At 44.0% G+C, this 17,767-nt stretch overlaps 1 protein-coding gene across 1 annotated transcript; it reads left to right on the top strand.

Annotated features, from left to right (window-relative positions):
• Positions 1-11,399: 11,399 nt before the first annotated feature.
• On the top strand, positions 11,400-12,334 carry LOC116882833 (olfactory receptor 2Z1). The gene is given in 2 exon segments (XM_032883465.1): positions 11,400-12,027; positions 12,030-12,334. Coding segments are annotated over 2 exon segments (933 nt in total).
• The last annotated feature ends 5,433 nt before the right edge of the window (positions 12,335-17,767 follow it).

Below are 17,767 nucleotides of genomic sequence, written 5' to 3'. Positions count from 1 at the left end.
CTTCCATAGAAAGGAGAAGCAGAAGAAGCTTTTGATGTAATACCTTCCCCCAGAACCTCCATCCCTTGATAGTTAGTTATGTCACCATTGCTTGGATGGAGAAGGACCTGGTGGGCTAATTGGGGAGTGATACATTCCAGGAAGGTTTATCAGGAGTCACTGCGAGACGGGGAGAGCTATGGATGTGTCTCCCTAGCTCAGTGGACTTTAGAGCAAGGTAGGGAAGGAACCAGCGGAGATGTGTCCTTCACCTTTGTCTCGTGCAAACTGGATGCATAGCACTACAAAGGTCCGGGGTCCATTTTCCCAGCCTGCAGACCAAACACCTGGATATTTGGCATCATCTTTGTGGGTTAAGTCCACGACACTGTGTGGTTTTTGGTGAGGTAGCCTCTCCAGGTATGACGGAGCCAGTCTCACTATCTGTGTGTCCTCACACAGACTTTTATGCAGGTGTTGCTGTATCAGCAGGTGACTTTTGGCCAGGAATGTTGGTAAGAAACAATCTTTTTCTGTTTTGGAGGTTTTTTTTTTTATCTTAAACTTTCACATTTATGTAAATAGCCTCTCAAAACTTTCAAACACATAAAATGTTCTACCAGTTTAATCTCGAAGAAACCTCTTTTGGAGGTTGACTTGCTTCTGGCCGAGCTGTCAGCCAGGATCTCCCCCTCACCATCACTCTAGGGATTCTCTTTCAGGTTGAATTGTCTCTTTCTTCTCTTTAGGTTGATGCTTATTTAGGTGGCACACATGCTCCCTGAGTAAGTGCAGAGGAGACAGATTGGAAGAAAAACTCATCAGGTCTAAAAAATTGCTATTTTATTCTTAGACTTACATGGTTATTTGACCAGCTATAGAATTCTATGTTGCAATTAATTTTCCCAGAGCATTTTAAAAGATCACTCCATTGCATTCTAGTGTAATGGTGTTCTGTTGAAAAGTTCAAGGCCACCCTAGAGGGGCAGGCACCTGGGCGGCTCAGTCAGTTAAATGTCTGCCTTCGGCTCAAGTTATAATTCTGAAGTCCTGGGATTGAGCCCCACACTGGACTCCCTGCTCAGCGGGAAGCCTGCTCCACTCTCTCCCTCTGCCTGCCCCTCCCCTGCTTGTGTGCACGCGAGCTCTCTCTCTCAAATAAATAAAATCTTTACAACAAAAACCTTAAAAAAAAAAGAGAGAAGTTCAAGGCCATTCTCATTCTTGACTTTTGTAGGAAACCTGTTTTCTCTCTCTGAGAGCATATAGGGTACTTCCTTTTTGTTTATTCTGATGAGCAATTTTCAATCTTGAAATTCACAACTTTTGTTCAGGGAAATTTTCTTGCCCCATATTTCCATACTTTGAAATGCCTATTTTATTTATTATATTTTAAAATTCTTTAAATTTAATTTTATTTTTTCAGTGTTCCAATATTCATTGTTTATGCACCACATCCAGTGCTCTATGCAATCTGTGCCCTCCTTAATATCCACCATCAGGCTCACCCATCCCCCACCCCCCTCCCCTCCAAAACCCTCAGTTTGTTTCTCAGAGTCCAGAGTCTCTCATGATTCATCTCCCCCTCCGATTTCCTCCAACTCATTTCCCCCAACTCACTTCTCTCCTTCTCCGCATGTCCTCCGTGTTATTCCTTATGCTCTACAAGAGAAACCATATGATAAATGAAATGCCCATTTTTTAAAAGATTTATTTACTTATTTGACAGAGATCACAAGTAGGCAGAGAGGCAGGCAGAGAGAGAAGGTGAAGCAGGCTCCCCACTGGCAGAGAGCCTGATGTGGGGCTCGATCCCAGGACCCTGGGATCATGACCTGAGCCAAAGGCAGAGGCTTAACCCACTGAGCCACCCAGGCGCCCCTGAAATGCCTGTTGTTTTGAAGTTGGGCTATCTGAAATTGATTCTCTGATTTATTTACCATTTCTCCACTATTTTTCTGTGTGCCTTTTGTTGTTTTGTGATGTCTTCTTACATTTTATATTTTAATCCTCCTATTATTTTTCATTTCTCCTATTATTAAAAAAATTCTAGTATCTTTTTGTTCTTTAAAGGAAAAATCTTTTTCTTGCTTCACAGATACTGTCTTTTTATTTATACCTCTGAGTTCTAGGCAATTATAGCTCTAATGTTACTAAGAGTTTCTTTTTTGATTTCTTCTCCCCTCAGCCTGTTTTCTCCAAAGTGCTTTCATTTTCAGTACGACTGTTGTGGTCTTTGTCCCTCATGTGAGATGTTGTTTGGTTAATTGGGTAAAAAGATGTTGGAAGCTCTGTGGACATGAGTTAGTCTCATTGATACTTTGGTTTTCTATTGAGGGTGATCTGGCTAAGCTGTTTCCTTGGGACTTTCTTAATGGTAGTTTTTGTTTGGTTTTATTTTGTTGTTGTTGCTTGTGCTTATCATTTTTTTTTTCTTTATTTTTGGTCTGGTTGATTACCAAAAAAAGACTCTCTCACAGAAGCCAGTCCTTTGGATAGCTACCCCAAATGTTGGATGAATGCTCTAATTCTTTCCCTCCAGAGGAAACCAGGGTTTGGGTTTTGTGCCCCACTTGCTCTGTGGCCAGTGAGAGCATGCTTTCCAAATCATCACCTTTGTTCTCAGGGGCTCCCAATCCAGAGCACTTTCCCATCAGTGCTCAGACTCAGGGAAGACAGAAACCAGTCCCTCAGGCTGCTCCTCAGGACATTAGAACTTAGGACTACAGTCCAGTCCTCTCCTTCCCTTCTCAGGGACAAAGCAGGAGCTGGGGGCTTCCTCCAGATTGTGTGTTGCTGTCATGGGGGAGGCATGATGGGAAGAAAGTGCCATCTACTTTCCGATTGGCTTTGAGGCAGCTGGTCTCACGCTTGACTGTAGTGCAGGAGCCCTTCAACTAGTCTCTGAATTTTGCACAAAGGGAACCAATCCTTGCTGTTGAATCAGTGTGTCCATGCTGGAAAGGAAGTCTGGGTCTTCCCTGTCCACCATTTTGTTGAAGTTGCAGCTAATCTTCTCTGAGCATAAGGACCCCAGTCATATTGGATTAGAGCCAACCCTAATGACATCATTTCAACTTAATTACTCCTTGAAAGACCCTATCTCTAACGACAGTCATGTTGGGGCGTTAGAATGCCAACATATGAATTTTAAGGGGATTCAGCCCATAACGATGCTACAACATGAATGGACCTCTAAAATGTCATGCTAGGTAAAAGAATTCAGACACGAAAGATCACATATTATAGGATTCTATTTATATGAAATAGGTAAAACTTGTGGGTACAGACTGCAGATGGGTGGTTGCCAGAGCCTGGGATGATGGGAGCAACTGCTTCCTGAACAGGGAGTCTCCTTGGGAGGACGAAAGTGTTTGAGAACTAGATCGAGGTGATGGGTACATGACACTGTGAATGTACTAAACTCCGCCAAATTGTACCCTTCAAAATGGTTAACTTTTTGTGAACTCCATCTCAATAAAAAAGTGTGTGTGTGTGTGTGTGTGTGTGTATGTGCATATAAAGAGTAAAGCAATGTGACTGAAGAGTAACAATCAGTAAAGGGTATATGGACATTCCTTCCACTTTTCTGTAGGTTTAAAATTTTTTGAGTAAAAAGTTAGAAAAACTGAGAAAAGACTTGCTGTTTTATTATTAGTGTCTAGCTATTTCCATAATTTTAGCCTTTTGTCCTCCAAAGACAAAAAGGTGATGATGGCTTGTCAGCAAAAAAGAGCAAATTAAGTCAATTCAAAAAAACAACGTAAAGTGAGTTGATTCAAGAAAAATACAGGAATGTTCTGCGTACTATCTATCAGACCACTTGCTTAATCTTTACCCAGCAGAATGCAAATGTTAATGTCCAAACTTCATAACAAGTATGCATTTCTCAGTATAATGTTTTCTGGCTCATGATTACACAGGGGAAGTTTATATTTACATCAAGTGAAATGCAAGATTTTGAAGAAAACAACGTATAGAGAAAGTGTGCCAACCGATAACCGGGGAGAATGTGCATCTCATGTATTGCCAATGCTAAGGGAGGTTATCAGGACATCTTCCTCAATGTGAGTCATTCTCTGCTGTTGTATGCTTGTGCTGAACTTGCTTCCCCTGCACTTTCTATATTTTGGCAAAAACGAAGGTCAGTGTCCTACAGTGAGTCTTCAGGGAGTTGAGGGAGTGAAAGAAATCTTGGAAGAGGAATCGATAGAGAACACGACTTCATACCAAACAGCTGTAAACAAATAAGTTCATGTTGCAGTCAACAGGAAGCAATTTGTTTCAAGTATTTAATATCCTAACACAGGGCTTTTAGCTACAGTTCAGGGAACTGAAAGTTTGTGGTTGATGTAAAATATGACCTTTCTTATTTATGATAATGGAATGTAGAGTCCCAGTTGACAGTTTTATGTGCATATCATTCTCAGGAATGGATAAGTAATGTTAAACAGGAGACACCTGTTAAAACAAGATGGCACATGGAGATGGCAAAAAATAAGGTGGTGTGCAAAGAATTAATGTTTGAGGCACACGTCTAGAGTGATAACGATTTCTTTGTCATCTTTCCCCCTTCCCCTGTTCTTTAGAACAACATGGCTCAGCTGTAAATAACTTTAAGCATGGCTTGTTCCATCCCTCCATCCATCCATCCATCCATCCATCCATCCATCCATGCGAGATGCTGAGGATTCAAGACCTACTCTCTACTACTCCATATCTTGATTTCTTTTTCCCAACTCCTCTCTGCTCCAGACTTTCCTGTTCAATAAACATCCATGTGTCCATGTGCTTTGGGTACCAGTGATACAGAAATGAATAATAGCAGGAAACTTGCTGCAAAGGAACTCATGGCCTATGGCAGTGTTACTCCAAGTGTACTCCATGAACTGGTATTGGCCCTTGAGGAGAAAAGGACCTTGAAACAGATTATAAATTAAAAATATCACTAAACTTTAGTTCAGCTGACATTTCTTCCAGAGCAAGACTTTCTCAATGAAGGAAGCAGTGGGTTGAGTAACTTTCTGGTGCAATCTTCTTATCTCCATGCAGACTGTCACAATTGCTTTGAGTACTGGTCTAGAATCTGCTTGAAAAGATGTCATGGTGAATGTCAAACTCAATTTGTAAGGTCCAGCTGTATGGTGAGCTGAGTTGAGAAGCTCCACCTGAGCTCAGAGGTAGAAAGCCATGAGACCAATTACCAATGTCTGTTATGGGCTTGGGAGTAGAGTGTGGTGGCATGGCACAAGGAATCTGGTGGTAGTTGCCTACTATATATCAAGTCCTTAACATACATCACTATTCCTACTCACATTCTGGCTTCACTGGGTTGCCACCTGCCCGACTCAGCTTTGGTTTCAGCAACACTCTTGGTAATTCACTCAGCCTTGGGAGGCTTGCCTGTGATTTCCTGCAGTGGGCATTCCTGCTTAGGGTAGCTTGGCTCTCTGGTCTCTGCCCTCTCCTCTGGCTCTGGCTGTGATGCATAACATGTTCACAGGCACTAGACCATCTACTTTTGAACCTTTGCGTCTCCCAAGTTTTGGAGGCCCCTAAAGAATGGAGTCTAGAGGAAGAAATATCACAACCCAGGGAAGCTGCCCCCTAGCTGTGTTTTATCACCATCCCTGCTTCATTATTGATTATTTAACTCAGAAGAAATCTCCTGGACATTTTACTTTTTTGAGCAAGGGATCCATTTGTAGCAATGGATTCCCTCATCTCCTCCTCCTAATTAGATCCAAACAAAAAGACTTGGACATCTGTCACATTCATTTATTTGCATTAGTGCTGCTCACCCTTCCTGTAGTTGGGAGACAAGTAAATGTTTTCCCACAAGCTCCACAGACAAAATACCAGGGGCTCTAGGCTCCCACTGCAACTAATTTTCTCCCTTGAAGAAAGGGAAACTCAGAGGGGTTTCTTGTGCAACAGGTCTCCCTGGAGCCCCCAGCCCCAGATGATGACATATATCCCTGCATAGACAGAGGCAGCAGTGGTTAAACCCTTGATGCTGGAATCCAGAGAGGTTTTTATTAGGGACGATCCTAGAATGAGGGGTGTTGAGAAAGCCCCTTCCCTCTACCCACAGACGCCGTGGAGTGGGGACAAAAACTCGGAATCCAGGCTTGTGGGGATATTGGGGGTCCAGACATGATTTAGAGATTAGACATTAGTGGCAGGATGGATCTGAAGACCTGCTGATATCGTTTCCCGTGGACAAGGTGGGTGGACAGGTATTGAATGGAAGGATGAATTCTTGTCCACCTATTTCGACATTTGCCAGCCTCCAGGCAGTTGTCTTGTTTTAAACTGGATGCTTATTCTTTCCTTGTCTGTCTTCACTGCTGTGAACCCACGATGGCCAGGCCTCTAGATAGAAGGTCATCCATGTTGAAGATCATCTCATGTTGACCTTCCCTAAAAGCATTTGGAAGCAGCCATGCCTGGGCACTTGAGGTTGGTCATGGGGCTGGTATCAGAACAACCCATCTGGCAGGGATCGGGGCACCTTCAGCTTCCCTCCTGAGAACTGGCCATCCACAGCCGTGATCCCCCAGAGGAGTTCTCAGTTCTGACCACCTGGACCCAGGAGTTGAGCACTGACTACAAGAGAGAGGCAGCATCCGGGGATGTGCTGTTTCCAAATCCTAGCCTGTCCTCTCAGTAGCTGTGCAGGTTCAGGTAAGACACATAACCCTTCCTCAGCCCGTTTGTCAATAACACTAGTTCCAACCAAAATATCACTTCCCTTACTTACAGAATATATTCACTAGGCAACTATTTCCCAAGTAAGCTCTGCTGTGGATCCTTGAGCTGCTGTGATTGGAGATGAGGATTAATGAAACAATATAAGTGACAGTGTCCTGCAGGCTGTCTTCTGATTAGTTAGGTAACCAAGGGCCCAGATCACGCCTGGTCGTGGTGGAGAAATATGAAATTTGTATGGGTGACAGGAAGTGAATAATGTCATTGTCTTTTCCCTGCTCACTTGGCAACAGCAAAGGGACCACCCCCCCCCGAGTCCCAAGTTTGGCATTACTGAGGACAACAGGAAAGGAAGTGGTAAAATCGCATGTTGGAAACTTGCCAGAGGGGCTTCTGTTCAACCCAGAAGAAAAGTACTCATCTAGCAGTTATGGATGATTCAGCCCAGGTTGGAGTGTGTCGTGGCTAGCTCTGCCTGGCTCTGCCTGCCTGACTTGCAGGTTGGGGAGCTTGGATGGATGGCAATCCTTTTCCGAAAGAGGTCTCGATGGGAAAGAGTTTGTCAAAAGCTCAGTACTCAAGGGGATCACAACCAGACTCTCCAGCCACTGAGGAACTGCTGGTTAGAGCTCCCCAAAACCCAGGTGTTTGCACAACAGGGGGAACACCTGGGTGCCCTGGAAGGAAAGGCGAATTTGGGGGCATATAGGTTGAGTATGTGAACATGTGCAACAAATCCTGAAATGTGTATTACAGTTGTGGGGGAGGTATGTGTCGAATGTCAAGGGAAAAACAGGGACTTTGGAATCAGATTCCTATTTTGTTCAAATTATGGCTGTTACTTTGCTGGGTAGAGCTGGGCAAGTCACTATACTTCTCTGAACTTGTCTATGTCTTCTCATCCAAAAAATACAGATAAATAATGCCTACCCCTAGATTTTTTTTGTGATAAAATATACAGAACAAAATTTACAATTTTTACTACTTTTAAGTGTACTGTTCATGGCATTAAGTATATTCCCATTGTTGTGTGACTATCTCCACCACCCATCTCCAGGGGTTGGACATTATAGTGTTAAGCATGTAGAACACTTAGCCAGATGTCTTCTACACAGTCAGCACTCAGCTGGTGTCAGCTTCTTCATGGTGAGGATGTGTGAGTGGACAGAGAAAGACCAGGTTTATTTGGACACTTAAATAGCTCTTGACAGGAGCCTGTGGCCAAAGCTATTTCACTGGTGGGGATACTTGGTGTTTGGGGAGCATTGGTTGTCTATAAGATGGCAGGAAATTGCAAGAATTATTATTATTTTTTTCCTGTATGGAGACATAGGAATAGTAAGATACTCCCAGGATTAATGCCGGCTCTGAGCTCAATCCAATTTAAGAATATACGTCTGGAAGATGAATTGAATAAAACCTGTGCAGTTTACAGTTGTCCTATCTCTAAGCCAGAGGTTCTCTGCTGGGGGCGATTCCACTTCACTAGGCACATCTGGCCACATGTGGAGCCGGTTTTGGTTTCCCTGATGAGGGGTGGTGGTTAGCGGGCTTCTAGTGCGTCAAAGCTGGAGATATTGCTAAGCTTCATACAATGCGAAGGACAGTTGTCCATGACAAAAAATTATCTGTCCTCAAATAATGCCACAGTGGAAAAACCCATTAGTGAGACAACGGAGCTGGGGATGAGTGGAGTTTTAAAGACTCTGCTGACGGATCTTAGAGGCCAGAAAAAAAGCAGGTGGGTTTCTACACAGCACGGATGAGGGTATCACAGAGCAGCACTAGAGAGGATGACAGAGCTGGAAAGTGTCAGGCTTGGCCATGGAAGGGGCCAGCATGTTGAATAACAACAACAACAACATCAACAAACACTGACAGGAATGTTTTATGTGCCTGGCACTGTGCTAAGCACCCATCAGCCAGAGATCTCTAATGCTTCTCCTATCTAGAGAATTAGTAATAATTCTATAACTTATAGATATTGTGCATAATTAATTATATAATTATATGAATTATATTTATTATATATAATAATTTACAATTCACTGAGCACTTGCTACATGTCAGCTCTTAACATTCATCCTTTTTTTTAAAATTTCTTTTTAGCGTAGCAGAATTCATTGTTTTTTGCACCACACCCAGTGCTCCATGCAAAACATGCCCTCCTTAATACCCACCACCTGGCTCCCCCAACCTCCCGCCCCCCGCCCCTTCAAACCCCTCAGATTGTTTTTCAGAGTCCATAGTCTCTCATGGTTCACCTCCCCTTCCAATTTCCCTCAGCTCCCTTCTCCTCTCCATCTCCCCTTGTCCTCCATGCTGTTTGTTATGCTCCACAAATAAGTGAAACCATATGATAATTGACTGTCTCTGCTTGACTTATTTCACTCAGCAGAATCTCTTCCAGTCCCGTTCATGTAAAAAAAAATATTTATTTATTTGAGAGAGTGAGCGAGCCCAAGTGGGAGGAGGGGCAGAGGAGGAGGGAGAGAGACAACCTCAAGAAGACCCTGTGCTGAGTGCTGAGCCTGATGCCAGGCCCCATCCCAGGACCCTGAGATCATGACCTGAGCTGAAACCAAGAGCTAGGTGCTCATCTGGCTGAACCACCCAGGTGCCTGAACATTCATCCTTTTTAATCTTCACAACTATGCCTTGACATATATTTCTGCCACCCACTTTACGGATGAAGAAACTGAAGTTAAGTAGCTACACAAGGTCAAGCTGCTACAAAATAGTTGAGCTGGGATCCAAGCTCATTTTAATCTGACCCCTGACTCTCTTATTTTATTTTTTTAAATTTTGTTTATTTTTATTTTATTATTATTTTTTTCTTGTGTGTGGGGGGACACTCTCTTAATCACAAATCACATGTGCTATATTTCTTCAGCCTGGAACAACTTTCCTTCTTCTGGCTGCCTGTAAAACTCCTACCTGATCTTCAAAACCCAGCTCCAATGCCGCCGCCTCTCTGAAGCCCTTTCTGATCTCATTCTGTCCCCTGGGTACCTATAGCATTGTGCACGTGTCTCTATTATATTTCTGAGTAGATTATTCTGAATTGATTTGATCAATGCTGCTTTCCCTCTCAAACTCTAACTTCTATAACCACAGGACTAGTCTCTTGTTTCCTAACACCATTGACTGACTTTAAAGAAAATGCTGCCAATGAGGCAGCCCATTTCATTTTTCATTGAATTTCATGGTTAGAAAGTTCTTTGTTAGGGTGAACCACCCAGCTGGCCCCACTAGCATTCACTTCCCAGTAGCATGAGGCAGTTGATTCTAGTGCATCCCTCTCACAGAAGCTCTTCAAATACTGAGGACATGGGTCATCAGTCCCAAGAGCTTCTCTGACTATGTGCAGTGGTGTCCCCAGCCATTTCCTACAGAACATCCTATTCACTTCCCTCACTGCACTCTACCTCTGTCACAAAGATCTTGTCCATTTATCTCCTCATTTGTCATCAATATCCTGATGGAGAGTGTGGGATACAGGGAGTAGGGACCTTGCCTAGGGTGATTCACCTCTGAATGTCTTACGCCCAGACCAGCTTGTGACTAATTTTATGGAATGCATGGGTGAATGGTATGTTGGGAGCTAAGATGTGATAGGAAAATCAGGATGTGGATAATCAAACAGACTTGAAGGTCTTCTGAGTGAGGATGGCAATCTTAGGACAAAGAGCTCCAGTGGGGCCCTCAGTAGAATCCACTTGCCCTTAAATGGCCAGTCTTTTAGCTTCTCTAACCACCAGCCATTGGGAATTGTTGGTCTTGCATTGTCCACTGTTGGAGTTGTGGATGGTGCATGGTATTCCAGGGTAAACTGGATTTCCCAGGGACCTTGGAAAGTGACAAGAGAATCAAGAATTCCCAAATTTAAGTGTGTAGCTCCCTCCGGCCCATGGTCATCTTTCTTAACCCCCCCATTCACCCAGGCAATATTTATTAGAAACAATCTTCTAGGCTTGATATCTTACTTGAAATTGAGTCTGGCTTCTCACAGGTCATTACTCTTCACCCAATGGAACAAAGTCACCAATAATCACTGAGCTCAGTGATGACTCTCCTCCCCCACCCAGCCCCAGGCCATTTCATCCCCAACCTGCTGTGACCAATAGCCACCCTCTATGGCTCACATAGATTCATACCCCTAGATTCATACTCCCTAGATTCATACCCTCCCTATGACCCAGGGCAGGCTCATAATTGCTTTCTCTTTCCTTAGATTCTCATCCAGGTGCTTGGACCTCGGCCCTTCTCTGTTTTCTTCCTTGATTTATTGCTTCATCTCCATTATGCTCTAGTTCACCTCCCAGCCTTTTTGGACTCTCACCCCTGCTTTCGACCCAGGACCATTAGGAGAGGTACTGAAATATTCTACTGGAGCTAAGTTACTGTCTTTGACTGGGACTTCAGTGTTTGGACCTCAAGAGTCAGTGGGTAGCTCTTCAGTGGGGTGTGGCCAAGTGTCTCGTTTGGGGATGCAAGCTGCTGCTCTCCCATTCCATGCCTGTGACAGACATCACTAACTGATCATGGCATTTCCAGCTGCTGATTCTAGCTGTGACCTCATAATACTTCTCCAGGCGGCCACTACCAAGTGATGGCTGTTGGCATGTGGGTTGAAGCTCACTTGCAATTGGTCTCTTTCCTTCTTGCGTTTGGTCTCCTTCCTGCAGTGAAAGCATGTTGTGTAAAACATGGGGGATGTGAATCAATTGGTGACCTTTGACTTAATTCTGGTGGGCCTCTTCAGTCACTCAGGGTCACATTGGCTGTTCCTCCCTTTGGTGGCTGCCATGTTTACCATGGGCCTCCTGGGCAACACCATTCTGCTCTTCCTGATCTGCCTGGACTCCAGGCTCCACACACCCATGTACTTTCTGCTCAGCCAGCTCTCTCTGTTTGATATTGTCTTCCCCCTGTTCACCATCCCCAAGATGGCATCCCACTTCCTGCAGGGAGAAGGTTCCATCTCCTTTGGGGGTTACGCAGCTCAAACATTCTTCCTGACCCTGATGGGTATGGCTGAGGGCATCTTGTTGGCCCTCATGTCCTACGACCACTATGTTGCTGTGTGTCACCCTCTGCAGTATCCTGTGCTCATGAGGGGCCAGGTGTGCCTGCTCATGGTGGGCTCCTCTTGGCTGGCAGGTGTGCTCAACGCCTCCATCCAGACCTCCGTCACTCTGCACTTCCCCTACTGTGCCTCCCGCATCGTGGACCACTTCTTCTGCGAGCTGCCAGCCCTGTTGAAGCTCTCCTGCGAAGACACTTCTGCCTAAGGGTTGGCGCTGTCCACCTCTGGGGTGCTGATCCTTGTGCTTCCCTCATCGCCATCTCCTACGGCCACGTGTTGGGGGTCGTTATACGCATGTGCTCAGAGGAGGCCCAAAACAAGGCCTTCACTACCTGCTCCTCGAACATCACAGTAGTGGGACTCGTCTATGGCGCAGCTGTGTTCACGTACATGGTGCCAGGTGCCTACCACAGCCCACACCAGGACAACGAGATGTCCCTATTCTATAGTCTTGTCACCCCCACACTCAATGCTCTTATCTACAGTCTGAGGAACCAGGAGGTGCAGATGGCTTTGGCCAAAGTGCTCAGCAGAGCTGGGCTCAGGCCAAAGTGATGACCACACAGGGGGTTTCTGGGGTGATGCTAGCAGTCCTTCATCCCCTCCGTTTCCCCAAAGCACCATAAACTGCGACTATTAAGGCCTTATATTCAAGGCTAAGCGCCTGTCCAGCTTCTTCAGATCCCATGACTAGCTGGGTTAGGGTTTTCTCCCACAGACTTGTGTTATTTACATGAATGGAAGGCCCTGCTTTGTGGAGTGGAGTTCTCCTTGTTGAATTGATAATTTACTAGGAATAATGAGCACTTGTTGACCATTTTACCTGCTAAGTGAATGTTATTTTGTCCTCACCATGGCTTTGGAGATGTAGGGACTATCATGATGTTTATATATAAGAAATAAACAAGATTCAAAAAGGAAAATAACTTACAAATGATCATACTTCCAGAAAGTGGTACAACTGGGACTTGAACCCATGGTGCTTGGAGGACAAAGACAGCTCCAAAAGCACTGTGCTGTGTGACCCCTAAACAGTGACCTCCTCACTGTTGTAGGGTGTGTGTGTGTGTGTGCTGGGATGGTGGTTGGGCCAGAAAATATCTGGAAAACCACCAGATTCTTGAAAATATGAGTTACTGCTTTGAATGGTGATGGGGATAATAAAATTTAACAGTATTTATAAAATATTTGTTAATTTTGAGCTTTATTAAGATGATCACTGTTGACCAGGGTCTGGCTATTTTATTAGTAAGCACTTAATATTTTGGGGGAGTGGTGCTTACTTTAATTTCTTTTGGGTAAATATCCAGCCATGAGGCAAGATTCAACTTAAAAAAAATCTTTTAACAGTTTTATTGAGGTAAAATTGACATTCAACAAATGTACACATTTGAAGTCTAAAATTTGATGAGTTTTGACCTATGTATATGTCTACACAACAAAAACCAATCTTTTTTTTAAAGATTTTATTTATTTATTTGACAGACAGATCACAAGTGGGCAGAGAAGCAGGCAGAGAGAGAAGAAGGGAAGCAGGCTCCCTGTTGAGCAGAGGGCCCGATGCAGGCTTGATCATGACCTGAGCTGAAGGCAGAGGCTTTAACCCACTGAGCCACCCAGGCGCCCCACAAAAACCAATCTTAAGACAGAAACTTAAACAAAAGTTTCCCTCTGCTTGTTTGTCACTGCATTCCCCCTCCTCTCCAAGGAGTCACCGACCCATTTTTGGTCACCATAAATTAGTTTGCATTTTCTAGAGTTTTTTACAAATGGAATTGCAGAGTATATACTTATTTTTTTTTTTAAAGATTTAAAGACAGAGATCACAAGTAGGCAGAGAGGCAAGCAGGCTCCCTGCCGAGCAAAGAGCCCGATTCGGGGCTTGATCCCAGGACCCTGGGATCATGACCTGAGCTAAAAGCAGAGGCTCTAACCCACTGAGCCACCCAGGCGCCCCTATACTGTTTTTATATAGCTTCTCTTACTCAGCATCATTTTGAGATTTATTCTTGTTGTGGGTACTTAAAACTTATTCTCATCAAGTAGCATTCTACTGTGTGGATACATCATACTAACTCTTAAATACACTTTCTCTTTTGTTGATGGAGCTTTTGAAGCTTTCTTTGGACTAGTATTAGTATGGCATACTTTGTTTCATAATTTGACCTGTTTATGTCTATATCTAAAGTACATTTATTGTAGCTGTATCATAGAACTGGGTCTTGTTTTTTTCAGAAGTAATGACATATCATTTTCCCTGAGTGGTTGTCCCGTTTTGCATTCCCACAAGGAATGGGCCAGAGTTCCAGCTGCCGTATCTTCCCCAGTCCTCTTTAGGGTTACAACATTCATTGCAGCCACCCTAAGAGCTGGGTTCTTGTATCTCAGAGTGGATTTCATTCGCATTGATTTCTGGTGGAGTGATGTCCCTCAGCTTTTCAACTGCTTTTCCTGATGCAATGTCTGTTGAAGTTTTTCCTCTATTTTCCCTCTGGGTCTCCCTCCCCCGCCACTGAGAGCTATTAGGAGATTTTCTCTATTCTATGTATTAGTCCTTTGTGATAAATGAGATTTACAATATTTCCCCCCCAAACTCTAGGTTATCTCTTTTGTCTCACAAGGGCATCTGTTAGAAGAGCAAACATTTGGGTGAAAGCCCCCAGCCTCTCCATTTGTGGTGTTCCTAAGTGTGGGTGACATAGAGCCATGTAGACCAACCCTAGAAGAAGCAGGTGTCCACCATTTCTGAATGGCATGTGCCACTTCTTGACAGAGGGGTGGGCACTTGGGGACAATTCCCTTGAAAGAATTGCCTGCAGGCCTGGGAGGGTGGTCTGCGATGGGCCACACTGCAGGTTCTGGGCCCCAGACTCCAGGAGGGAAGCAGAGGTCTGAGCCTGGAGCTGGGCCAGGACCTCAGCCCCCAGTGGGTGCATCCTCTGACTGAGGGAGGGCAGCTGGTGGCAGCCGGAGAGAGGAATGAGGACCAATGTACTGAGGCAAGAGGGACCAGTCCCCCAGACAGGTTGGCTGAGGATGCCCACAGGGAGTTGGGACTGGTGGCTCTGGGAAGCCTCTCCTTCCTCATCTGCAAGGGGGACGCACCTGTGCTCTGCTTTCTGGGCTGAGAGGGATACTTCTCCAATATTGATTCCCCACGTGCATTGGCCTGGAGGGATGGAGCCACCAGGCCCGGGCAAAGAACTGGTGACCCTCAGTGTACTACCCAGTAGTACAATTGCAGGGTCATAGGGAAGCTCCGGTTTTAATTTTTTGAGGAATCTCCACACTGTTTTCCAAAGTGGCTGCACCAACTTACATTCCCACCAACAGTGTAAGAGGGTTCCCCTATCTCCACATCCTCTCCAACACTGTATAAAGAACTCCTCAAATGCAATGCCCAAACCGATAATCACGTTGAAAAATGGGCAGAACACATAAACAGACACTTCTTTTTTTAAAGATTTTATTTATTTATTTGACAGAGTAAGACACAGCAAGAGAGAGGGAACACAAGCAGGGAGAGTGGGAGAGGGAGAAGCAGGCTACCCTCTGGGCAGGGAGCATGATATGGGGCTCGATCCCAGGATGCTGGGATCATGACCCAAGCCAAAGGCAGATGCTTAACAACTGAGTCCCCCCAGTGCTCCAAATGTTTTCCTTTTGATACAACAAAACTCAAATTGATCAGAAAAAAATTATAACTTGAATCAAAATAAGATCATGAGAAGCTACTGTTCATTAAAATTCACTAGTTAGGGGCTCCTGGGTGGCTCAGTCAGTTAAGCATCTGTCTTGGGCTCAGGTCATGATCTGCAGGTCCTGGAATTGAGCCCCAGAAGTGGGCTCCCTGCTTAGTAGGAAGCCTGCTTCTCCCTCTGCCCCTTCCCCTGCTTGTGTTCCCTCCCTCTCTCTCTCACTCTCAAGTAAATAAATAAAATCTTAAAATAAAATAAAATAAAATTCACCAGTAAGACAGAGGGTGGACAATCTGGGTGAGAGAAGAAACTGACATCACACATATCTGGTAAAGTGCATCATGCCAAATTATGTAAAGAATTCTGTGAAATAAAAAATAAAACTGGGTGAGCCTGGGTGTGGGTATTAAGGAGGGTACATATTGCATGGAGCACTGGGTGTGATGCATAAACAATGAATCTTGGAAAACTGAACAAAAGAAAATAATAATCAATCAATCAATCAATCAATCTGAAAACCCACTAAAAAAGCGGCTCAAAATTCTAAAATAGGGGCACCATAAAAAAGCTTAAACAAATACTCAGTTAACATGTAAAAAAAAATTAACTTCTTTTGTTTCAGAGAAATGCTGGAAAAAGTCACAATGAGATACTATAACACAGACATTAGCTGAAATGAAGGGAAAGCAGTCAGATCATTCTCGCATGGCCAGTGAGAATCTAAATGCGTAGAACCAGCATCTGGTAGATGTTACACAAACCAGGGGAACTCAACCCGGTGACAAGAATTTGCAAAACTACAGAGAAGAAAATGGATAAAAAACCTCAATGCAAGACAGGAATCCATCAGAATCCTAGAGGAGAATATAGGCAGTAACCTCTTCAATATCAGCCACAGCAACTTCTTTCAAGATATGTCTCCAAAGGCAAAGGAAACAAAAGTGAAAAAGAACTTTTGGGACTTCATCAAAATCAAAAGCTTCTGCACAGCAAAGGAAACAGTCAACAAAACAAAGAGGCAACCCACGGAATGGGAGAAGATATTTGCAAATGACAGTACAGACAAAAGGTTGATATCCAGGATCTATAAAGAACTTCTCAAACTCAACACACACAAAACAGATAATCATATCAAAAAATGGGCAGAAGATATGAACAGACACTTCTCCAATGAAGACATCCAAATGGCTATCAGACACATGAAAAAATGTTCGTCATCACTAGCCATCAGGGAGATTCAAATTAAAACCACATTGAGATACCACCTTACACCAGTTAGAATGGCCAAAATTAGCAAGACAGGAAAAAACAAGTGTTGGAGAGGATGTGGAGAAAGGGGAACCCTCTTACACTGTTGGTGGGAATGCAAGTTGGTGCAGCCACTTTGGAGAACAGTGTGGAGATTCCTCAAGAAATTAAAACCGGAGCTTCCCTATGACCCTGCCATTGCACTACTGGGTATTTACCCCAAAGATACAGATGTAGTGAAAAGAAGGGCCATCTGTACCCCAAAGTCATAGCAGCAATGTCCACAATCTCCAAACTGTGGAAAGAGCCAAGATGCCCTTCAACAGATGAATGGATAAAGAAGACGTGGTCCATATATACAATGGAATATCACTCAGCCATCAAAAAGGATGAAGACTCAACTTTTAAAAAAAATATTTTCTTTATTTATTTGAGACAGAGAGAGAGCATGAGAGGAGACAGGTCAGGGGGAGAAGCAGACTCCCTGCTGAACAGGGAGCCTGATGCGGGACTCCATCCCGGGACTCCAGGATCATGACCTGAGCCGAAGGCAGTCACCCAAACAACTGAGCCACCCAGGCGCCCCTGAATACCCAACTTTTGCATCAACATGGGTGGGATTGGAGGAGATAATGCTGAGTGAAATAAGTCAAGCAGAGAGAGTCAATTATCATATGGTTTCACTTACTTGTGGAGCATAAGGAGTAATATGGAGGACATTAGGAGAAGGAAAGAAAAGTGAATTGAGGGAAATTGGAGGAGGAGATGAATCATGAGAGACTGTAGACTCTGAGAGACAAACTGAGAGTTTTGGAAGGGAGGGGTGTGGGAGGATGGGTGAGCCTGGTGGTGAGTATTAAAGAGGGCATGTATTTCATGGAGCACTGGGTGTAGTGCATGAACAATGAATCTTGGAACACTGAAAAAAATAAAATAAAATTAAGATGTTAATAAAAAAAGAAGGAAAACATTTCTCTTCATTGTGAAACTCCTCTGCTATCTTTTTATTTATTTATTAAAAGATTTTATTTAATTATTTGAG

The sequence above is a fragment of the Lontra canadensis genome, unplaced genomic scaffold (assembly GCF_010015895.1).
Source record: "Lontra canadensis isolate GAN:19392208 unplaced genomic scaffold, GSC_riverotter_1.0 scaffold88, whole genome shotgun sequence".
Taxonomy (NCBI): Eukaryota; Metazoa; Chordata; class Mammalia; order Carnivora; family Mustelidae; genus Lontra; species Lontra canadensis.
The sequence above is the reverse complement of the archived record's forward strand: the minus strand, read 5'-3'. Positions and strand labels throughout refer to the sequence as shown.